At 46.5% G+C, this 18,851-nt stretch overlaps 2 protein-coding genes across 4 annotated transcripts in view; one reads left to right on the top strand and one right to left on the bottom strand.

Moving 5' to 3' along the window:
* The window catches only part of WT1 (WT1 transcription factor), a 47,738-nt gene extending 46,776 nt beyond the window's left edge, over nt 1-962 (bottom strand). For 2 of the 3 annotated variants that reach the window (XM_030918917.1, XM_030918918.1), the window contains exon 1: nt 133-962. In XM_030918917.1, the coding sequence (XP_030774777.1) occupies nt 133-574 (442 nt within the window). In that variant the 5' untranslated portion in view covers nt 575-962. The remainder of the gene's footprint in view (nt 1-132) is intronic. The other variant, XM_030918919.1, reaches the window with a different exon arrangement.
* Nucleotides 663-18,547, top strand: LOC115893643. The gene is made up of 4 exons (XM_030918653.1): nt 663-702; nt 1,079-1,275; nt 3,888-3,992; nt 18,471-18,547. The coding sequence occupies exons 1-4, from the start codon at nt 663-665 to the stop codon at nt 18,519-18,521; spliced, it is 393 nt and encodes a 130-aa protein (XP_030774513.1). The 3' UTR covers nt 18,522-18,547.
* Nucleotides 18,548-18,851: the final 304 nt, after the last annotated feature.

Genomic DNA, 18,851 nt, shown 5'->3' with positions numbered 1-18,851 from the left:
ACCCTCACGGCCCTTGGGAAGCAGCTGGGTAAGAGCTGCGGTCAAAAGGGGTAGGAGGAGGGGGATGTCCTAGAGCGGCGAGCACCTGGCGCCACTGCCCCGCGCGTAGGGGGCGCTCCCCGGCCTACTTACCCTGATTGCGAATAGCGGGCTGGCTCTCCAGGCAACTGGGCAGGTAGGGCGCGTTAGGAAACATCCTGGCCTGGCCGGTTGACGCTTGGCTGGGCGGAGGAGGACCGAAGGGCCCGTAACGACAGGCTCCGGCTGTGCCAGTGAACTGGCCGGAAAAGTGGACAGTGAAGGCGCTCAGGCACTGCTCCTCGTGCGGCTCCGCGCCGCCCCAGCTCGGCTCCTGTTTGATGAAGGAGTGAGGCGGCGGCGGCGGCGGTGGCGGCGGAGCCGGCGGCGGCGCGGGGCCGCCCAACGACCCGTAAGCCGAAGCGCCGGGGGGCGCAAAGTCCAGCACCGGCGCCCACTGCGCGGCGCCGCTCACAGGCAGGGCGCAGCCGCCGCCGCCACCCAGCGAGGGGACGGCCGGCAGCAGCGCATTCAGGTCCCGCACGTCGGAGCCCATTTGCTGCGGCTCAGACCCGGACGCCCGGCGGCTCCTCCGGCCCTGGAGACGTTCACCGCTGGCCTCGGCCGCGCCTAACTTGACCCAGATGCCGCCCGGGTCCCGGACTCCCTGCTGCTCTGGCTGCGGTAGGCACCCAGTCCCGGAGCGGAGCGTGTGCTGAGACGCCGGCTCCGGGGCACACGTGGAAGCCGACTCCTGCAGCAAGAGGAAGTCCAGGATCGCGGCGAGGAGACGGCGGGGCCCGGGTGCCTGGGCTGCCGTCCCGGCTCTGGGTGGGTGGGTGAATGAGTAGGTGGGAGGGAGGGCGGGAAGGGGGGGAGCGGACAGGCGGTAGGGTTGCGGAGAGCCCCCGGGTGTGGGCGCTGCCTTTAACTCCTTACCCCAGCTGCCTGGCTGCCCTCAGCTTCCCAAAGCTCAAATAAGAGGGGCCGGCGGCGCGGGGAGGAGGAGGAGCCAGGAGGCTCGGCAGCTCCATTCACTAAGCAGCCCAAGTCCGGCCAGGCAGCGCGCGCTGCTCCTTGGGGGCGCCCTCGCAGCGCGGGTGGGGGCGGGTCCGAGGGAGCGTCCCACACGGAGACACCCTCCTCTTCAACCCAACACCCGCTCTCAGCTGGCCGGTGTGGCACAACCCTACCCCCACCTCCCCTTCTTGGCCTTTGCCAGTGTGGGAGCCTCGTCTCACTGGAGAGTCCCTTCAGGTAAGCAGTGAGTCCGGGCAGGGTCGAATGCGGTGGGGGTAGAGATGGGGTTATTAATCTATGAGAGTGGTTTGGAGGGAGGAGCAGGTAGGTTACAAGAGGGCGGGAACTTCAGGAAAGCGCAGAGAGAACTCTCTCAGGCTTCAGAGAAGCGTATACCCTTACTTTGCACCCTTGAGTCTGGCTCTTGCTTCTAGAGCCGTCTGATAGGGGGTGGCCATGATCTTGGGTCACTGGGGAGAGAGGTAGCCCTTTGTGGCTTCCAGCGGTCGGTACTGAAGGCGAACGTGCCTCAGTTGGGTGGCCGGGAGTTGCACCAGTTATAAGCCGGGCGTGTTTCGATCCGCTGGTAGTTGTTTACTTGGTGAGGTTTGCGCCCGGCGGAGGGCGGTTGCCGTATACCTAAAATCGGAGTCAGCAGCACTTTCCCTTTCCAGTGAGGAATATCAATTCTTCTACGGTTAAGCCGGGAAAACAGCGGCTAGTTTGGGAGGGAAGAAACCCCTTGGGCAAACGCCCAAAGCCTGCGTATATTCCGGCCGGAGCATCCTGGCGCCCAGTTTGGGGAGGAGGGGTGAAGGGGAAGGTTTGGATACGAAGCCCGGCAGGGAGAGGGTAACTGCTGGAGCCACTCCGCCGAGCACTGCCTGCGACCCTGATCGAGGATACCATTCTGGTTGCTCACTGATTGACCAGGAGGCGGAAGCCAGGTAGGGGGACCAAGGAGTGGAGTAGGGAGAGCCTCCATCGGCCCACGAATGCGAGGTAGTGTTCGAATCTTTGGGAGCTCGAAGAGCTTCGCCAAATCTGACTTCCTTCATCTAGTCTCTGTTTGACAGTCCCGCGCCCCAGAGCAGGTGTTTGGGGCGGGAAGGGGGGTTGTTTTGGTTTGGTTTTTGGATCTTCTAAAGGAGTCAGGATCTATTGGGAAACAACCCCTAGGCAAGGAGAAGAACTGGGAGCCCGGAGCGGAGCGTGTTTCAGAGGTGCGTATAAAATCCCAGGGGCGCCAGGAGGCAGCAGCGACGGCGCAGCGTGGGACTGCCAGGCGCGACGGGAGGGAAGCAACCGGTTGCAGTCCGGCCTCCTGTACCTGGCTGGTCCGGGCTGGGGCTCCAAGCTTTCCAGCCAAACATGTGAAGCAAAGTAGTTGTAGTTTGACAAAGAGTGGCTTTTCAATAAATGACATAGTCATTTTTTACGCTTTGGTTTTTTGCTTGCATTGCGTAAACGTTGTCGCCATTAAATTCTGGCTGCGGACCCGAAGTGTGTGCGGGTCCAGGACTTAGTCGAAGGGCGCACTTCTTGGGGATGCGCATCTCGTAGGCGCAGGAGACCCTGAGGGTAAAGGTACGGAACTTGAGCCCTCCGCTTGTCCCCCAGGCCACCTTTGCTGCTTGACTTTGCTTCGTCTCCACTCAGAAGTTTTTTAAAATCATCATTGAGAAAAAGATTCTCCAAGACACTGCCCCCTACGCTGTCTGCCCAGTCCTCTCCCACACGCTCTATCCCTGAAACCTTTCGCGGGGCTCAGGCGTTTGGTTTGTTGAGTGGAGACAGGACTCGCGAGACAAAATTTAGGACCCCCCCCCCCGAGATCCCTGTATCTCCCTTCCTTCTCTCCGCCTATTATTTCTACTTGGAAGTCTTTTTTCTTAACTAGGACTCAAGCACTGAGGGTTGAGGAGCCCTTTATGAAAAGCCAGGGGCTTTCATTTCCAAACGAAAAAATGATTGAGATTGTTTCTTCTTTTACCATCCTTGGCCCTTTTACAGGGGGAGAGGAGGTTATCTGAAGGGAGGCAGGCTTGAATGTGAGTCTTTGTGAAACCCAGGTAGGGCAAAGACACGTAAATCTCTGCCAACATTTTTTAAAAATAAGTTTTTGCCCCGGGATAAGCGGTGTAGGGGTGGGTAGGAGGAAAGGGGAGCCAAGCAAATGTAGTACTCCTCTCTCTGCCATTTATTTTCTCAGAATCCTTGCGGGGGGAGGGGAAGAGAACCGGTGCGAACCCCGGGGTGCCCCCTCGCCCGACTTCGACTTCTTTGACTTAAGAGGTGGGAGGAGTTCCCTGCAGCCTGCAGGGCCGAGAAGTAAGTGCTAAGCTCAGGAGCCACAGTCGGAGGACCCCAGGGACCCGACAGGAAGTCTCCGTTCGACCCCCACGGATCCACATGTCCGGAAACCCAGGCTACCCTAAGCTAGCGCTGGGGAACTGACGTACTCCTGCAGTAGCTGGGCGCTCCATGCCTCTCTCTCCTCTTCTTTCTTGGGGATAACGTTCTCTGCGGGAGACCTGAGGTTACCCAAGGGGAACTCGCCCTCTACACTGGTCTTGGCGCCCTGAGATAAGCACCAGGACTCACAGCCTAGCTCGAAGGCAGGTAGCACCTTCACCCGCCGCGGAAGATAGGTGCTCTCCTGCACCTCCTTTAGCTCACGAGGTCCGCCCTTCGAGAGGTCCCAGGGAAAAGCAGGCTGTGGAAAACTGGGCGCTCCCTTATTTCACCCACCTTCTTACCCCTGTCAGCTCCGAGATCTGTGGCAGAGGTTCCTGGTCTGAACAACCAATTGGTAGAGAAAGCTGCAGATTAAACTCCTCGTTTTACAGAGAAGGAAACTGAGGCCCAGACAGACGAAGGAGAGGCAAGCTATGGAGCGCAGCGGTGAAAAGCAAGGGATTGGTGGCCCCAGAATGGCACCTCAGCTCTGCCAGGTAACCAACAGCTGTGTGACCCTAGAGGAGTTCCGCAGTCTCTCTGAGCCTCGGTTTCCTTACTGGTCAAACGGGATAATGGGATACTAGCGCCCACCTCATAGAGTTGTTCTGAGGATTAGATAGGAGAGTAGTGTTGACCTTGGACTCAATCAACTTTACAGTTTTTGTTACTACTACTGTTTAAGGACAGGAAACAAGTTAGTGGCAAAGCCGAGCTGAAACCCAGGTCTCTCAACATCCTGTTGGAGGTTTTACCCACCACCCTTCTGCCTCTTTAGAGTTAATGGGATGCAGAGGCGAGGAGAGCCCCTGGAAAACCATGTGGCGTTGATACACTGGCAAAGCGCAGGCATCCCCGCCTCGAAGGTGCATAATTATTTCAATATGAAAAAATCGAGGCTGGGTGGGAGCAGGGCAGTGAGGATCTCTCAACCCCTACTTTCACCCCGGAGCTGTTCACTACATCTGACCGAGCGCGGAGCTGGGCTGCTATACAGCCGCAACCCCAGGGACCAGTGCGCACGCCCGGGTCGCCCTCCGGGTGACACCCCGCGGCCGCGGACAACTGAATAAACACCCCAAAGCGCTGCGATCGGTCAAGGGCGGTGACAGCCACCCTGCGTACGGGGCCCGCCGGCCGTAATAAAGAGTGACTCGACCTCGCTGCCGCCTGTCGCGGGAGAGGAACAGGCGTTCGACTAGCACCTCTCTCCGGGACCCGCGCCCGGAGCCCCACGCACAAGACAGCCCTACAGCTAGCTGCTGCTCCCCTCCCCGCCTACTCCAACTCCTCGGAATCTGCCCACTCGGGGCTGTGGGGCAAGTGTTTAGGATGGTTTCCAGCCCCGCACTGGCGGTAAAAATTTCAACGTCATTTCTTTAATTAAAAAAAAAAAAAGGCAAGGGAGGAGCTTTTCTGATAACTACTCCCAGTTTCTTCTGATCATTTCAAAATGGACTCAATTTTTTTTTTAACCAGTCCCCACTTACGGTTCTAATTCTCCTCTCTGACCCTGTCTGGGGGCCGGGAACCATTAGGTACTGCCGAGTGCGGTGCAAAATTTTCCCCATTCCCCCAGTTCGCAGTGCCTGGAGCCGCGGGGTTACCCGTCTGTCCTGATGCCACCGCGAGATGGTCCCCAAGCTCCCCGAGAGTCCTCAATGAAAGGATTCCGCGGCGCTGCCTCTATTATTATACCGTAAATCTTTTTAAATTCTGGAACTAATTATATAGAGGATATGTCTCAATTTGTTCTGCATTAATGCCACAGTGGGGATGGAGGCCAGGCTGTGGCCAGAGCAGATATGTAGGCCCATGAAATTGATGAACTGAGAGTTGCTTCCAGTCCTGAGCGGACCATCTGGAATTCCAGTCTGAGGTTACAATTAGAACTCCTGACCCCAGATTCAACTTTGCAAACAACAGGGGAAAAAAATGGGAAAAAGAAAAACCACGAGAGAGGGAAAAAAAAAATTATTCTGCACCTGTAAAAAAAAAAAAAAAAAAAAAGTCACACACAATCTTAAAATCTTTCCATCTTAGACAATTCTTTCCAAGTATTTCTTTTGTGCTTTCTAACCTATAAAAGATAACGGGATATGTTTTATAGACTGGATTTTATCTCACCCCCTTTCCCTCTCCCAACTGCCCTCAGTTTAATAGTTGTCAGTTTTACCTCAGTGTTGAATTTAATTATATAGGAACAAAATATTCCTCAGTAAATTAGCTTGCTAAATATTCTGTCACATTTACTTCCCGTTTGAGAAATGGCTTAATTACAGAAATCTACCTGCGTCTAGGAACTTTTTTTAACCCTTTTTTTTTTGACTGCCATTCCAGCTTAACTGTAAGCAGAGATTTTATTTGTGCAGTAATTTTATTTGTGTTCTAAATTAGTTTGGCCAATTTCTTATTTCTTTAGTAACACCCTGCTTTATTTTCCTCTCACTTTGACCCCCTGAAGAAAACGAAGGACCAGGCAGTGCTGGAGAATCTGTTAAATTTATTAGCATAAATGCTTAGACAAAACGAGATATAAATCATTCAGATGTATTAAGCCATAAAGTATCCCAATGAAGTCAGTCCCTTGCCAGGGTCCTGGTGTATAAATGTTCATATAAAACAAGGTATCAGTATTATCTTTCAAACTGAATATATGTTGTAAAAGTATCCAAGGTTGAGTTAGGAATATGGGGGGAGGGTTCAGCAGGACAGGAAGGGGATATTCTCTTTTTTTTTTTTATACTTTAAGTTCTAGGGTACATGTGCATAACGTGCAGGTTTGTTACATATGTATACTTGTGTCATGTTGGTGTGCTGCCCCCATCAACTAGTCAGCACCCATCAATTCATCATTTATATCATGTATAACTCCCAATGCAATTCCTCCCCCCTCCCCCTCCCCTCTACCCCCTCCCCCCTCCCCTCTACCCCCTCCCCCCTCCCCCCTCCCCCCTCCCCCCTCCCCCCTCCCCCCTCCCCCCTCCCCATGATAGGCCCCATATTCTTTTTTTTTTTTTTTTTTTTTTGAGACGGAGTCTCGCTCTGTCGCCCAGGCTGGACTGCAGTGGCCGGATCTCAGCTCACTACAAGCTCCGCCTCCCGGGTTTACGCCATTCTCCTGCCTCAACCTCCGGAGTAGCTGGGACTACAGGCGCCCGCCACCTCGCCCGGCTAGTTTTTTGTATTTTTAGTAGAGACGGGGTTTCACCTTATTAGCCAGGATGGTCTCGATCTCCTGACCTCGTGATCTGCCCGTCTCGGCCTCCCAAAGTGCTGGGATTACAGGCTTGAGCCACCGCGCCTGGCCAGGCCCCATATTCTTTAGAGCAGTCTATTAACATAGTGGTGGCTCAGAGAGCCGGGCGCGGTGGCTCAAGCCTGTAATCCCAGCACTTTGGGAGGCTGAGACGGGCGGATCACGAGGTCAGGAGATCGAGACCATCCTGGCTAACACGGTGAAACCCTGTCTCTACTAAAAATACAAAAAACTAGCCGGGCGAGGTGGCGGGCGCCTGTAGTCCCAGCTACTCCGGAGGCTGAGGCAAGAGAATGGCGTAAACCCGGGAGGCGGAGCTTGCAGTGAGCTGAGATCTGGCCACTGCACTCCAGCCTGGGCGACAGAGCAAGACTCCGTCTCAAAAAACAAAACAAAACAAAACAAAAAAAAAAACATAGTGGTGGCTCAGAAAGGAAGGTGGATAGGAAAACTCTCAACCGTTTGCATTTGGAGCCTTCTTAGATAATATGTTTTTAAAGAAAGGTATGCAGGATATATTTGAGAGCAAAGGAATAAGACGAAAAAAAAAGATGACTAGAGGGAGAAAGGCATTGCTTTCTGTAGAATGCATTTCCCCCAGAGGTCAGTTTGGCTTCACAAAAATCCACCCAGAGGAGGCACTGACTCTTCATTCAGATAACGGATTCGCCAGTAGTGAAGAGCTACCTGGGCCTTCGTCTGGGAACTGGGATATGCAGCTGCTAGTCAGCAGAAGGATATGTATTCATTAGTGGTGGAAGAAGAGGAAAGCGCCCGGGAGTGAGAAAGGGGAATGGACAGAATTCCTGGCAGAGGCTTACCAAGACAAAAATCAGACACAATGTTTCAGCAGCAATTGCTCCTGAAGTTCCTAACCATGGCTGTCTGTAAATCTTGGCAAACCGGGGCATTCTTTGCCTTTTGGAAATGATTGTTTTCAAGCCTTTTTAAAAAAAAGTCAAGTTGTCCACCAGAAAAATGGAATAGCTCACCTTCCCCACCCTTTTTATAAAGCATCCTTTCAGTGCCATTCATTCATTCATTCACTCACCATGCAACAAAGGTTGTCTTGCACTGTAGCAGCAAGTAGGAGCACAAGGTAATGACAGGTTCACCCTGTTCTCACAGTTTTTTTCCAGTAGGTATGACAGATACATTACAAGGAAACAAATGAAACATTTTCATATTGTAGTAATTGCTATAAAAGAACAAGGAGATCTGTAAGACTAGAGAATGACTAAAGGTGAGATGGGAATGAGGAGCAACAGATAGCCCTCACTTCCTTTTGCCTTCTGCCCACACTACTACATTTCAGTGTGTTTAGGAAGTATTCCACCTTACTATCCAGATGCAGGAAGGATTTGAAGGATTTGGGATGGTTGGTCTGGATAAATCTCTGCCTACAAGACTGGGCTTTAGGGAATCGGCAGGGCAACTGTTTAAATAGCTGGCTTAAAATCACCACTAGCTGAGTGACTCTGAAAGCTATTTAACCCCTGAGAAACTTCGTTTTCTGCTCTTCAAGATAAAAAATAACGGCAAGTTATGAGGACTAGATAAGGTAAGGCATGTAAATTTCTTAGCCTTTAGGAAGCACTCAATACATGTTGGCTATTATCTATGTAGACATAAATTCTATGCTTTGCTTCTAATTGATTGGTAAGTTATAGGCTTAGTATTGATATTGGTGTGAATTCAGAAAAGGTAGCAATCTTCATTCTTGTTGTATCAGGGAGAAGGGCAGGAAGAGAAACCTTTCTGAATCTGACCTTAAACGAGGTTGTTGCCATCTAGAAGGAAATTTAAATCATTTTGCACTACACCAGGATCCTAAAACAGGAAATATGTGGCTTTTGCCTCAAAATCAAGCTTAGGTTTCTTCTTTTAGTACAGAAATCTATAAGTTAACAGCCTGAAAATCTTAGAATTGCATTGAAAATCTTAGAACTGCATTGTTCCTTAGAGCCACATTTCAGGTTTGCAGCCTTGTCCAGGATAAATAATTCTGGGGTAGGTATAAAAACACCTGAACTCAAGTCCTATCTTTGCCAGTTACGGTGATCTTAGGGAAATAGCTTCAGCTCTCAATTTTTCAATAGCTTTACCTGTAAAATGGAGATGATATAAAACGAAATAAAGCATCCATAGGTGATTTGAAAACTATGAAGTGCCGGACAGTGCAGAAGACCATCATAGCATTGTTACATGTGAACATGTGGAAAGGAATATGTCTATTCAGAACACTGGAGCACATTGCTTGCTCTCACGGTTCCTCATTTTTAAGTGAGTATACTATCTTTCATGCATGGCTGTTGTGATAAGTAAGTGAGATCATATATATAAACTTTCAAAACAATACATAGCATAGAATGTGTGCTATGTAAGTGTCACTGCTACGGTTATTGTTACTGTTCTCTGGCCATCTTGTTGGGCCAAGTGTTGAACCTTATAATTTTCACACAGAGAGCTTCTTACTGTAGAAGTTTACAATAGTATAGAGAGCAGGGCTTTGGGATCAGATGACTGGAATTTAAAGCCTCCTCTGCTACTTATTTTCTGTATGGCTTTGGGTGACTTCCTTATTTTCTCTGAGCTTTAATTTTCAAAACTGTAAAACAGGGCTAATGATACCACCACCGCACAGGGTTGTTTTGAGAACAAATTAAAACACGATATGTAAATTGCTTTCATGGTGCCTGGCATATAGTAAGAAATCAATAACTGGTAGTTATTAAACCTCCAATTTTTCTAATCAGAAAATATTAGCTATGACTTAAAACAGGTGAGCCTGCAAGAGCTTGAATTACAGCATGATTCTGAACAAACACAGAAAGTAATTTCTATCTTCTTTTAAACTCACCTATACCACACTGAAATCTCACTCTTTCACATATGAAAGACTTTGCAACCAAGGCACTGACAATGATTTCCTTTTTGACTATGAGCCTTTAGGTTAAAATTTTGAATCTCATTTATTTTTAATGGGTTTCTTTACAAAATACCCAGCGTATGTCAAGGACATTGGTAATCCCATGTTTTTCAAAATAAGCAGGAAATTGGTTTCAGCCAATGGGGAGAAAAAGTAGTTTGATCCTCTTCCTGGAGTTACCACATAGCATTTATTAATAGCACTGTAAAAGGTCTGGAACACAGTATCAGCTTGCTGTTCAAAATATGACAAAAGTTTATGAGAAGTTGCTTAGGAAAAACAAGATCTAGTCATTAGAAATCTGACACTGGTCAATAGTACATTTATTCCAAGTCTCCATAAATCACAAACAAATGAAACTTCTATTGTGATCACTGTTCCAGATCTAAAAGAAGCACCCCCACCCCTTACCTCGGTAGAAATTAAATACATTTTAGAAAGCCCAATATTTTTTTCTCTACCAATAGAGGTTAATTACAAAATTTCCCAAGAAATGATAAATATTAAACTCTAATCAACAGATGTGACACAAGATAAATAAGAAGCACATAAGTTAGCTTTCATTCTCTATGTAGGGCACATGTTTATCTTTAATTATCCCCAACCTGGGGATGGCATAAATGTGATCTCTTTTATTTATTATTTGTATCTAGAGACACCACATTTTGATTTTGCCCAGGACTGTCTCAGCTTAAGCTGTTGTCCCAGCTTAATGATTAATTTCTCTCCTTTTACTCTCAAAGTAGTCTACTTTTGATGGTAAATAAGGACTTCACTTGCTTAAAATTTTGTTTTATTAAAAAAATGACAGATTTAAGAAAGCCATTGGAACAAGGGTAAAAGGCTAAGTGGGGCTAATGAGAAGAAAAAAAGATTGAATTAATATTAGAATCAAAGGATGCAGATAGTTACTATAATTGAGCATAATACAATTCTGAACTTCCTGACAGCCAAGTAAGAAAGGGGAAAATAGCACTGGTTATGTATCTTTCATGATGCAATAAAGGGAAGTAACCTAGTTTTTCAGAAGAGATGAACTTTGTATAGTACTAAACTCAAAGAGGAACTTACCATACTAACCTTTCTATAAGAGTTATCAGACAATGGTTAGTGACTTCAGCAATAATGTTTCAAAAGATGCAGTGACATTCTCTGGTAGTTTATTTCAACCCAATGTCCACAGCATTAAAATTATGGTTCTGTAAACTCTAAGAGGAGAGAGGCAATATGTAGTCACTTTTTGTAGTTTTCTGGGAGATCTGACCTGATTCAAATTAATCTGATTTGTTAATTTTTAGAGTGTACCTATTGGTATGTGTGTATGTATGTGTGTGTGTGTGTGTGTGTATATATATATATATAGAGAGAGAGAGAGAGAGAGAGAGAGAGAGAGACAGAATCTTGCTCTGTCACCCAGGTTGGAGAGCAGTGGCCCGATCTGGGCTCACTACAACCTCTGCCACCCGGTTCAAGAGGTTCTCTTGCCTCAGCCTCCCAAGTAGCTGGGATTGCAGGCACCCACTACCCCACCTGGCTAATTTTTGTATTTTTAATAGAGACGGAGTTTCATCCTGTTGGTCAGGCTGGTCTTGAACTCCTGACCTCAGGTGATCCACCTGCTTCGGCATCCCACAGTGCTGGGATTACAGCTGTGAGCAACCACACCCGATCCGGTAATTTTTTAAAAGCATCTTTTATTCATTAATCATCGGTTAACTTGAACCCAAATCCAAACGCTGCAAAGGACCTGACCATTGTTCTCCAGAATCTGCGAACGATTTGGTGAGAGCTCTTGGGCAGTGGTTGTTCTCAACTGAGATGATTTGCTCCCCAGCAGACATCTGGCAACGTCTCGAGATATTTTTTGTCACGACTTGCAATAAGACAGGATCACTAGATGCACAGTCCTGGCATCTAGTGAGTAGAGGACAGGGATGCTGTTAAACATTATGTAATGCACAGGACAGAACCCCCAGAACAAAGAATTCTCCAGCCTAAAATGTCAATAGTGCTGAGACTGAGAAACTGTGCCCTAGGGTACTGTTAGAAGAACGGATGGAAGGCCAGGTGCGGTGGCTCACGCCTGTAATCCCAGCACTTTGGGAGGCCGAGGCTGGCGGATCACAAGGTCAGGAGATCGAGACCATCCTGATTAACACAGTGAAACCCCATCTCTACCAAAAAATATAAAAAATTAGCCGGACGTGGTGGCGGGCATCTGTAGTCCCAGCTACTCGGGAGGCTGAGGCAGGAGAATGGCATGAACCCAGCAGGCGAAGCTTGCAGTGAGCCGAGATCGCACCACTGCACTCCAGCCTGGGCGACAGAGCGAGACTCTATCTCTAAATAAATAAATAAATAGAAGAAGGGATGGAGACATCGTTTTTTAGCTGGAGTCAAAAGAAAAAAACCTCATGGGGAAGGGGAGTTGGGCTAGATTCCTCCATCCCACCCAGTGGAGCTGGAGGGTGTCCCTCCCCAAGTACAACAAATGTCAGGAAAAAAAAATACAAGAATAGGCAAGTCATTTGGAAATGCAGTCCACAAAGGGAATTGTGGACAAACTCCTTTAACTAGAAAGGAAGAAGAATCTATGTAGAGCAATAAGAAAGAAAGCCAGATAGCACATGCAAATTTAGGGCAAAGAGTTTCTGTTCTGATGTTATGCTCCAAGATCCCTAAATATTGCCAGTATTTTTTAAAACCACACAAATCAAGGGCAGCATAAACTTTTATGTTCCCAGAGATCATCTTTGGAATACTGGCTTATAGTGTATATGAGGATATGCACGTATTTTGCTTCCTCTCCTCCACATCATTTTTTACCACTTACATAATAGGGATTCCTTGGAACTCAGTTTTATATCACATTAAATTTAAAAATGGGTGCCTACTTAAAAATACAACCTATCAAGGCACAGAAAATTCTGAACCGCTGCTGTAATGAGTACATCATAGGAATCTCCATTAAGAAATATTATTCTGACCTAGTTCTCTGTGTCATGCTGCAGATTGTCCTTCTCTTGACTCATGGAATGCTTTGTGAGAAAGAACTACAAAGCCGGGTCCCTCGATATTAGCCATCTCACCCTTCAAAGTTCAGCCAGGAGTGGGACAAAACCCTCGTCACCATGTTGACATGTTTACTTCTGGCCTAGGAAAATACTGCTGTGGCCCAATTTGGCTTCCCAGTCCATTCACTTGCCTGGAGACATGTATTTTATGCTTTCCTTTGATGATTTACAAATAAATTAGCTTGATTCACTAAGGTCTGCCAGCATATATGCGTTACTGGAGAAATCTGAGATGTTGAAAAAGTATTGTAATTTATTGTATCCCAGTACTTTCTTAAGAAAATTTCTTAAGAACCAAATAAATATCATCAGCTAGTTTATATACCTGACATATTTATTGCAGTATTCCCGCTGAGCACTTCCCATTGTCATGTGTTCTCACACATTGTTTTCACAAATTGTGTTTTGAAAGAAGTCAAGGGAAATTCAGGCCAGAGAAGCAAGATGTTATCTTTTGGAAAGGATGAGCCCACTCTAATGGAAGAGGATAATCCATTCAGAGGTTTGTGAAGCCAATAACCCCCAGTGGGTGTGATAAATCCACAGTGTCTGAATCCAGAATTTTGCACTGGGACCTTGAAGTTGCATGAACAATTTACTCATGTTCCAAATAAACACAGTGTATCATTATTATTATTGGATAAACATGAACATCTGTTAGGTCAAGTTTGCCCTATTTCCTTAAAGGCAACTGGAGTCCGTGAACACAGTTCTCATATGTCTATCACAAATGGATCTGAGATGGGTGTATGATGCCAAAGCAGCTCCTTGACCATCTCTGTGTTTGGAAACCAGATTTTAAAAAGAAAAAAAGTCACCTGTTATCTGAGGTGGGTAACATGCCTAGAGAGGGCCATAGAGACTCTAGTTCTCTTCTGAATCCCATCAACAGAGCTATTGTCAAAAGATGAGAATATTTGAATCAGCCAGCCTTGTTCGTTTTTAAAGCAATGTTGTACATATTTTAAGTAATTATTTGGGGCAAGAGGAATCTAAGTGTCACCATTCTGTTGTCCTAACTCAGCCTGGCACCTTCCCAGCTGTCTCTCAGTGGGCACAGGATGCATAGGACGATTTCTCACCAGGCTGAATCAGCAGGTTGCAGCAGGTTACAACTACAAGGGACTTTACAAAGCTTCTAATCCTACCCCTCATTTTTCAGATAAGATATTATTGATACGATCTGCCCAAGATCATGCACTTAGTGGCAGAGCTTTGCCCAAGGCCAGGAAATAAAATCCATCTTTCTGGAACAGCATTCATTGGTTTCCACTTACCGAATACCTTTTACAGGCCCAGTAACTAAACCAGGATGTACAAACCTGGCTCTCAACTTGCTTACAGTCTGGCTGTGCTTCAGGATTGGGTCATTATTGAGGCAGGATGTGCAAGTTCTTGTAAGAAGTATCCTTATGGCCAGGTGTGGTGGCTCACACCTGTAATCCCAGCACTTTGGGAGGCCAAGGTGGGCAGATCACGAGGTCAGGAGTTCAAGACCAGCCTGGCCAACATGGTGAAACTCGTCTCTACTAAAAATACAGACATTAGCCGGGCATGGTGGCAGGCGCCTGTAATCCCAGCGACTCGGGAAGCTGAGTCAGGAGAATTGCTTGAAACCAGAAAGCGGAGGTTGCAGTGAGCGGAGATCAGGCCACTGCACTCCAGCCTGAGCAACAAGAGTGAAATTGTCTCAAAAAAACAAAAAAAAGAAGAAGAAGAAGTATCCTTGTAACAACCCTCACTTTTACCAGATCCAAGAATTCTCTCCAGTTCCTCCCTATGTTGTTCAGGGAGACTGAAGTCCATTTCATTAAGTTTTACAGAGAAGGCCCCTGGTGAGTATGTAAATAATTAGCTCATCACTATATTGTGAAAATTAGGAAAGCATCCTCCTACTTCACAGAGGAAGACCTGACATATAAAGATACCTCAAATACTGACAGCTTCTTTTTGCCTGAATTAAGTCAATGATGCCTCATACAGGTTTAGCAAAAAGGATACCCGAAGGGGGAGCTCTTCTGGTTTGGAACTGTATTGAAGAGACTGGTTGATCAAACCCCAAAGCACATGTCTTTTAGAGCTGCATTTAGTAGCACAGTCAAAGGAAGATAACCAGAGGGCCACACGGAAATTGCTAATCTTCTTTACCCTGTATTATTTGCCTATTTGATGCTGATGAAATCCTGACAGCATTGGGGTGGGGGGGAGTGCGGTGCAGTGCGAGGGGGAGTGAATATTACGCAATGTGCAAACATGCAGACATTTACCAAAGATCAAGTTCCAAGACGTAAAAATGAAACAAAAATCTCTCCTAACAAAAAAAAAAAAAAAAAAAAAAAATCCTAATTTGACTCCCAAAAGACCCGAAAAGCATTTCAAACGTGTCCAGTAAGGCATTAAAAATAATTATCCCAGAGAGGAATAACTCCCTTGGTTGTTTTGATGTATTTTTGTCTACAAACAAACAAATTTTCTAAACCTCTGCCTTGGCGTCCTTTAAAAGGTCTCTAGAACAAAAGTACTTTGGGTGACCCCAGGATTACTGAGCAACAGTAACCAAGGATGTGGATGAGGCTGAAAAAGATAAAAACAGATGATGCACTTTTTGATGTCAACTCTAAAGTACTATATAATTAAAACAGAATAAAATGCAGAAGTTTAGAAACAAAGAAATAATCCTATCGAGAAAATTAGCCAGCTTGTTTAAGAGAATGTTAAGATTTTTTTTAAAGCATCCTATAAAATCACTCTTATGCTGCCCAGATGGCTCTGGGGGGTGACTTCTTTATGTAATTAAAGTTCGCTGTCCTCCTGTTTTCCTCCTCTTTCCCTCCTCCTTCCCTCCTCCTCCTCCTTTTTTTCTGTAATAGTAGTTATTATTATTAGCCATCACTAATTGAGTGTCTAGGCTCTCTCATACATTCCCTCCACTTCTCACAGCAACCATTTCAATTAGAGGTTGTTTGCTATTTCCTAGATGAGGAAATGGAGGCTGGGAGGTTTGGGTTTCCCACACTTAGCCATGTAGAATGTGGGGTAGCCAGAGTAGCAGTCTTCAGTTTCGAGGACCCAGCATCAGAATTCCAGAAGAAAGTGAGGTGGAGATAAGGAAACGGGAAACCTCTTTGGCACCAGCGCTTGGGATAGCTTATGCTCAGAGTCAAACCTACTGTGCGGTCCAATTATGCCAATGTCCACAGCCCCAAGTACAATTAAATTGCATTGCCACAGAATCTGTTTTCACCGTACAATGTCAACTAAAGTCCGATCCACCTGCTTCTTGTTTGTATCAAATTCTAGCATACCTTCTTCGTACAGTAGCTGTGCTGTGTGCCTGAAATTATTATTTTTTTGTTAAATACAATGAACAGTAGTGCCAGTGCACTGTGGGGGAGTTGCAAAAAGAATTTGCTATTTCCGGGAATCTCAAGGTGATGTTGTTTTTCTTCAGTATCATTCCTCTCTCTCCCTCCCTCCGAACTTGAATTTTTATCTGCCAGGGTTTAGTAGAGCGGGGGTGGAATGCACGAGCACACCAATATTGTATCTCAATAAAGCAAGAGCCAGCTCAACTGAAACGTCCGCTTGGATTTTTAGCATGGTAGCTCTCAGAAGATCTCAGAGCTAGGCTATTTCTGATGGTCACAGGGAGAAGAAAATGCAGAGGTTTCCGCATTTTTAGAACCCAGAGGCTCATAAGTAGCACTGAGTTTAGGGAGCCAGACTGTGTGCTGCTGAAGTCTTCATCCTTTCTCTCTGTGCTCTTAACATGAATCCTGTCTCTGCTCTTCCCTTTCTCAGTGACCTCTCATTTACTGAGCTGGGGCTTCTCACTCTCACCTCTCCCTTCTACACCTTCCATCACACAAGCAGTCCTGAAGGACTGAGCTAATGGAATATTGCAAAGAAAAAAGGAAAATGGCTTCATGGGGCAAACTGGCACCTTCCACATTTGTTAAAAGACAGAACTCCATCAAGGTTGATTTTCTGGGCTTCTCATATAGTTAGATACAGGAGTTAGATACCCCAGGCAGGGATTCAGATGCTCAAAACTGAAACAGTTCTGGCTGTTTGAGAACATCAGGAAGAGAGCCAGAGATACTCAGTCAGGTATTTGGGATCACATCTCTTCTAAGAAATGTGCCTTGATTCCAGTTACTCCTTTATCTTTGGCAACGAGCACCAGGGTCATGAACTAAGGACTGTGGGTGGAACTTGGAGCCAGGGCCAGAGGATGCCCCACCCTGCCTGTCAGGGTTTAACCCAAAAAAGCAACAGCAGTGTTCCTCACCCAGGATACCCTTCGAGGGTTAGAGGCAGGTAGCTTGCCACTTGGTCCAGCTTTCTTCTGCACCCCTTCAGGATACATAAATGAAACTTTGGGGCTTCCTTCGGGCCATTTGGCCTGTTTGTGCTGTAGGCAGCCATTGGCAGGCCAGCAACGGCAGGAGGTTACTAATGATAAAGAGTAACTACCTTTTATAGATGCTTCTTAAATGACTGGCACCGTGTTACAGGTTTTCTTAGATTATCTCATTTGATCCTCACAAAAATCCTGGGTGAAAAGTCATTTTAAAATTTTTATTTTATAAATGAGACATAGAGAGCTTGTCATTTGTCCAAAGTCCCACAGCTAGAATATGGCAGAGCTGGCTGGCCGTGGTGGCTCACGCCTGTAATTCCAGCACTTTGGGAGGCCGAGGCAGGCGAATCACAAGGTCAGGAGATCGAAACAATCCTCGCCAACATGGTGAAACCCTGTCTTTACTAAAAATACAAAAATTAGCTGGGTGGGGTGGTGCGTGCCTGTGGTCCCAGCTACTTGGGAGGCTGAGGCATGAGAATCGCTTGAACCCAGGAGGCCAAGGTTGCAATGAGCTGAGATCATGCCACTGCACTCCAGCCTGGCAACAGAGGGACACTGCCTCAAAAAAGAAAAGAAAAGAAAAGAAAAGAAAAGAAAAGAAAAGAAAAGAAAAGAAAAGAAAAGAAAAGAAAATGGCAGAGCTCAGATTGAAGTGATTCTAAAGCCTTTGATGCTAATTGCTATAGCATCTTAGAGGAGTGAGTAAAACCATTCCCTGTCATTCAGGTACCAGTGTTAGTTAAGCTCCTGCGAAAACACATTCACATGGGGTAATCAAGGAACACTTAATGAACAGTCTGGTTTTTTGTTTGTTTGTTTGTTTGGTTGGTTGGTTGGTTGGTTGGTTGGTTGGTTGGTTGGTTTTTTGAGAGAGAGTCTCATTATGTTGCCCAGGCTGGAGTGTAGTGGTGCAACCTCTGCCTCCCAGGTTCAAGCGATTCTCCTGCCTCAGCCTCTCAAGTGGCTGTGACTACAGGTGTACACCACCATGCCCAGCTAATTTTTATATTTTCAGTAGAGAGAAGGTTTCGCCATGGTGGCCAGGCTATAATGAAGGGTCTATTTTAAAAGGTGTAGGCAGGGTTAAGGGAAACGAGTGAGGGGTAGTGAAGTCCCCTGGCTCTAGACACTGTAGGGAGTCTGTTACCATCCCTGTGGCTGAGAAAGGAGGGAAGAGGAGGGAGTGGTTCTGGAACCCAGACAGAGGAATTGAAGTTGCTGGAGAGAGTGAAGAAGCCTACTGAATAAAAAGGCCGAACTTCTGAAAGGAACATGGTTAACTTGAGCTGACTTAGCAGGGAAGGAGCCAAGGAACACAGAGCCTGACCTCATTCTTTCTCCCTCCAGGCTCTGCCACTATTTCCCACTGGCCAAACCCTACTGGAAGTGGAAGGCTAAGAAGTCCACTGGCGCAATCCATACAGGTCAGTCCCGGGGCCCAAAGTGGGATGAAAAAAGGCGGGGATGCACTTGAGGGAGCTTTGTGTGTCTGAAAATAACTTTATTCTAGCCTTTTCTTGACTGATATTTAGCTGTTTATATGATTATACATTGAACATATTTTTTTCTCAGACTTTGCAGACATTGCTCTTTGCTGTTAACTTCTAGCATTGCTTTTGAGAAATCCAAATCCATTATGAGTCTTGAACCAATATGTGCAACTAACGTTTTCTCTCTAGAAGTTGGTAGGCTATTCTCTTTATGAGTTCACTAAACTGCCCAATTCAG

Source organism: Rhinopithecus roxellana, chromosome 15 (genome assembly GCF_007565055.1).
Source record: "Rhinopithecus roxellana isolate Shanxi Qingling chromosome 15, ASM756505v1, whole genome shotgun sequence".
NCBI lineage: Eukaryota > Metazoa > Chordata > Mammalia > Primates > Cercopithecidae > Rhinopithecus > Rhinopithecus roxellana.
The sequence above is the reverse complement of the archived record's forward strand: the minus strand, read 5'-3'. Positions and strand labels throughout refer to the sequence as shown.

What these genes read in the sequence shown, in the direction of transcription:
- LOC115893643 (XM_030918653.1), top strand. Translation starts at nt 663, where the DNA reads ATGCCGCCCGGGTCCCGGACTCCCTGCTGCTCTGGCTGCG. An exon ending in TCACTGGAGAGTCCCTTCAG is followed by an intron (nt 1,276 to 3,887) that starts GTAAGCAGTGAG and finishes CTCGTTTTACAG; the next exon opens with AGAAGGAAACTGAGGCCCAG. An exon ending in TGGCACCTCAGCTCTGCCAG is followed by an intron (nt 3,993 to 18,470) that starts GTAACCAACAGC and finishes TTCTCCCTCCAG; the next exon opens with GCTCTGCCACTATTTCCCAC.